This window comes from Muscardinus avellanarius, assembly GCF_963383645.1.
Source record: "Muscardinus avellanarius genome assembly, chromosome: 16".
In the NCBI taxonomy this organism is placed as follows: Eukaryota; Metazoa; Chordata; class Mammalia; order Rodentia; family Gliridae; genus Muscardinus; species Muscardinus avellanarius.
Window position 1 is genome coordinate 18,146,339 of NC_137802.1, and position 4,819 is coordinate 18,151,157.

Consider the following 4,819-nt stretch of genomic DNA (forward strand, 5'->3'; position numbering starts at 1 on the left):
AAAGAATCACCCCTGTGTTGAATATATATATATATATATATATATATATATATATATATATATATATACTGTATCTGTCACCTGCCATAGAGGGCTTTATTGAAGGGAAAAGGTAAAACTGAGTGTGGTGGCCCACATCTGTAAACCAGTACTTGGGAAGCTGAGACAGGAGGATTGCAGGTTCAAGGCCAGGCTTGGCAACTTAGCAAGACCCTGTTTCAAAATAAAAAGTAGAAAGAACTAGGGGTATAGCTTGGAGATAGAATATCTCTGGGTTCTATTCCCAGTGTAAAAGAGATAAATAGTGAAAGCACACTAAGATGTTTTGAGAAAGTTAAACCATATCATCTACCTATTTATCTATCATCTATCATCCATCTATCTGTGTATCCATCCATCCATCCATCCATCCATCCATCCATCCATCCATCCATCCACATGTCTTAGTCAACATTCTTACTGCTGTGGCCCAAACACCTGAAATGTAAAACTTAGAGGAAGGAAGGTTTATTTGCTCATTTTGGGCAAATAAACTCTGCCAAGCCAGAGCGGTGGCCACACACCCTCAGGACATCAGAGAGTCAAAAAGTCAGAGGGCTTGTGGTATAGCAGGGATTCATGCCTTCCAGCCTTGCCCTGCCTCTGAAGATGGCTATCTCTGGCCCATGAGATCAGGAGGACTTTTTTTTTTTTTTTGTACTGGAGATTGATCCCAAGAGCATTCTATCTGCAAGCTATACCCCCATCCCTTTTTATTTTTTCCCATCCCTTTTTATTTTGTAGTTGAGGGCTCACAAAGTTGCCGAGGTTGACCTCAAACCTGAGTTCTTCCTCTTTCAGCCTCCTAAGTACTGGGATTATAGATGCGGTGACTCCATGCTGGGCTACAGAGCACAATTTCAACAAACAGAAAAGCCAAGCCCAACATGGACAACTGGAGGGGCCCATCATTCCTTCACCCCACTGCTTTCTTTGTCCTGACTGAGAAACACTGATGGCCCGGGCTTCTCTGTAACCTGGCCAGCCGCATGTTTTCTTCTGAAGGTGTAGAAACCAAACCGTGGCCTTGCTCATTCCTAGGTGACCGATAAAGTTGTTTAGGTTGAAACAAAGAGAGAGCAAACATGTTGCTAGACACATAGAAATGATCCCTGGCCCCAAGAAAAATTCCGTAAACCCATATGTAAACTCCACAACCCAATCCTCCCTCATGGACCTACTTGTGTACAATAGCTCCTTTCTCACTATCCACACGGAGGATGCGCTTACTCTCTAAAGTAAGCTCCCCAGTAGGTCACTTGGGCAGATGGCCCTGGCATATAGTGCTTCTTTCTTTGGAATCTCAGCCAGCTCTCTTTGGAGATGACTTGGGGAAGTATCTGGTTGGAATCTCCCTTGCTGCCACTTCTGGAGCAACTCCAGCTGTGGGTTTGGCTGCACAGAACAACTCAACAACCAAGCTTTTCCTTTCATATTCATAAGCCACTCAGACTTCTCAAGGACACATCCATTTCTATCATCTCCAACCAGAGGCAAACACCCCATGTCCCCTACTCCTGCTTCTGTCTGGATGGGACGGGGCGGACTCTGTGCTTGGTGGTCGTGGCCATAAGACCAGGTTCTTACAAGGCCTGCAGGAACTTGCCAGCCCAGATGGGCACTCTCCAAGGCGCTGTCATCCCCTGGACAGCTGACCTGTGAAAGCTAAGGGAGGCAGTGTGGATACCTGTTGAGGCTTCCCTGGGCATGGACATATAGTGCCCGTCAGGGGCATCATCCATTACTTTACAGCTGGAAGGCAATTTGTGTACAGATGAAGAAAGTGAGGTCCAAAGAAATAACAAGCAGAGCCAGGACTCCAAGGTGGGTGCTCAGACTTCAGCTGTAGATCGTGTTAGAGACCTCCCGAGTCTCCACCCCACTTCTCCCAGAGTTCCACAATCAGGTGAGGATGGGTCTCCTTCAGGGCTCGGTAGAGTTGATCTTTGCAGACCCGGTCCCAGGACCGGCTGAAGCTGAACAGCTTGCGCATCTGGCCTGGTGTGGTGGCCTCGGCCCGCACACCCTCATACTGTTCTTCACTCAGCACCTGTCCATGTAGCTTGTCCAAGACAGGGTCCACCGAGGTCACTCGGGCCACCAGCTGCTCCCGATGCCGGTCCACAAAGTGCAGCAAGCCCGGGGCATCTGGGGGTGAACATGGCATTGGCAAGGAGCAGGGAAAGGCTCCCGCCATAGGCTTTACCTGTGACCCCCACTTCTAGTTCTCTTCACTAGCTCATCTGCATCCCTGTCATCTTTCTCCCTATGGAAAGGCCTTTGTTCACCAGAAAAGCACCTCTGTCCTTCCCCATGCCAGCGTCTAGTCTGGCCACACTGAGCATGGAGGGTTCATGAGGGCACTGAGACTGTGAGTTGGGGGTGCTGGGACCTCCATGGGAAGGAGCAAGGGGGATCAGGAGGGACTCTGCCCTGGGCATGCACAACCCTCCGACCTGATCCCTGGTGAGATTTGTAGTGAGTGGATCCCCTCTTTTTTCTCTTCCCGTTCCTCCAGGACCAATACACCCCAGGACTCTGTCTTCTTCAGCTATTACTGACCTATGGTGGCTGGAGGGACCAAAGGAGCTGCAGGTCTGAGGTCTCCTGGAGGAAAAGACAGATGAAGAAGCCTCTGTAACAACATCAAGTATGACCATGTGTGGCACACCTTGAAACTCCCACCCACTTCTGAGAGCCTTTGGCTCTGAGAAAAGCCTGTTGGCAGATTCCAGTAGAATCTGGAGTAAGGGCTGGAAGGGCTATCAGGGGTGGATTGTCTAGGCAAATTTATGACTTATGCTCCTGGGGAAACATTCATAGACTAGTAAAGAGAGAAAAGACATCTGAATGAGCAAAGCAATTTCTGCCACCTCAGACTCAGCTTTATTCTGTCTTGGACTGAACTGAAAGAACTAACCAAGTCCTTTGCTAGGTAGCTTAAACTATTTGACATCTTATTCTGAGCAGAAACCTACTTCCTTGTCTTTGCTGGCTCGTTGTCTGTACTTACACAGACCTAATATGTGTGTTTTGGAGGTGGACGTCAGAGTCAAGATCCAGCAAACGTTAGCATGTGGCATATGAGCGCATTTTTTTGTTTCTTTTTTCTTTTTGTACTGAGGATTAAATCCAGGAACATTCTACCTCCATGTTACACTATAAGCCCTAGTTTGAATCCGGCTCTCACTAGTTGTTGAGGGTCTCAATAAGTTTCTGAGACTGATCTCAAACCCGAGATCCTCCTGTCTCCGCCTCCCAAGTATTGGGATTGCAGACATGTGCCACAATGCCCAACTGGGCTGTTTCTTTTCATTCATAATAGTTGATATTGTCTGTTTCTCTCTCATCGACTTTCTGCCACGGTTTGGGCTTCCCAGACCTGCCTGGTTTTACCTGGTTTCAACAAAGCCTTCCACACTACAGTGCCATCTTTCTTGTTTTTCATTTGCAGCCTGATCCCTGATCCCAGGTGGTCGACGTAGAACTCAGAGAAGAGCTGACATTCTCCAGGGCTCCGGTAGCTGAGCTCCAGCTCCTGAAGAGGGGTATGTCAACGTGAGAAGCCACCGTTCATCCTGCTGGTGAAGTCTATCCTTACTTGATTCCTTCTTGGCCCTGCTCAACTCCATGGGGACACTATCTCCATGCGGAAATCAGTCGCTATCTTCAGACCACAGATCTGATTTCAGAAGGATGAGGACACAACTGGGCACCCCATGGGTGAGTCAGTAGTCCTCAAACACCCTAACGCAGATCTTTCTCCCTCCATCATGAACTGGATCCTTCTTCCTTTATTTTAATCAATCAATCAATTAATTAATTAATTAACTAATCAATTGATCTATTTATGGTCCTGGGGCCATTCTATCTCCAAGCTATATCCCAGCCTTATTTTAATTTTTTTTTTTGAAACAGGGTCTCACTAAGTTGCTGAGGACCTTACTAAGTTGTTGAGCCTGGCCTTGAACTTGTGATATTTCTTTCTCAGCTTCCCAAGTACTGAGATCACAGGCATGTACCATCATGCCCAGGTCTATTTCTTTACTTATGCAGGTCCCACCTGCCAGCAAATAAGCTTCCCCAAGGGGAGGGATTCTCCTGTTAGATCCACTGAACTATTGCTATTAAAGCATATACTTATACTGAGTTAATATTTGTTGAATAGCTGAATCATGTCTCCCTTTCATCCCTTGTGAACAGCTGTCACTGAAGAAAACCTCCAGAATATTCATCCTTGGATCATGTTTCTCAATTCAAAAGATCATCACTTCCGCCGGGCGTGGTGGCAACGCTTGTAATCCCCACGCTTGGGAGGTGGAGACAGGAGGATTGAGTAGGTTCGAAGCCAGCCTTGCTGGCTTAAGAGACCCTGTTTCCAAATAAAATATAAAAAATAGGTCTGGTAGTATAGCCTGGGGGTAGAAGGGTTCTATCCCCAGTACCACACACACAAAAAAAGAGCATCACTTCCTCCTAACTGGTGGACATCTATCAGTCTATCTGTCCATTAAATAGGACCATCAGGAATCTTTCAGAAGCTGCTGACTTCAGAAACGGACTGCTTCTGACTGAGATGTCAGAACAAGACTTTCTGATTCTTCTACACTCTTTTTAATTTTGGTGGTACTGGGGGTGGAACCCAGAGGCCTTTTACCTCTGGGCTATACTCCCAGACCTATTTTATATTTTATTTGGAAACAGGGTCTCACTAAGTTTCTGAGAGCCTCACTAAGTTGCTGAGGCTGGCTTCGAACCTGTGTGATCCTCCTGTTTCAGC

General features: G+C 47.0%; 1 protein-coding gene across 1 annotated transcript in view; it reads right to left on the reverse strand.

The window, feature by feature from the left end:
• Positions 1–1,894: 1,894 nt before the first annotated feature.
• The window catches only part of NLRP1 (NLR family pyrin domain containing 1), a gene marked incomplete at both ends in the record, with an annotated part of 46,279 nt that continues 43,354 nt past the window's right edge, over positions 1,895–4,819 (reverse strand). Inside the window, 3 exons of the mRNA XM_080713964.1 lie at positions 1,895–2,187; positions 2,602–2,646; positions 3,436–3,577. Coding sequence (XP_080570090.1) covers positions 1,895–2,187; positions 2,602–2,646; positions 3,436–3,577 — 480 coding nt within the window. The remainder of the gene's footprint in view (positions 2,188–2,601; positions 2,647–3,435; positions 3,578–4,819) is intronic.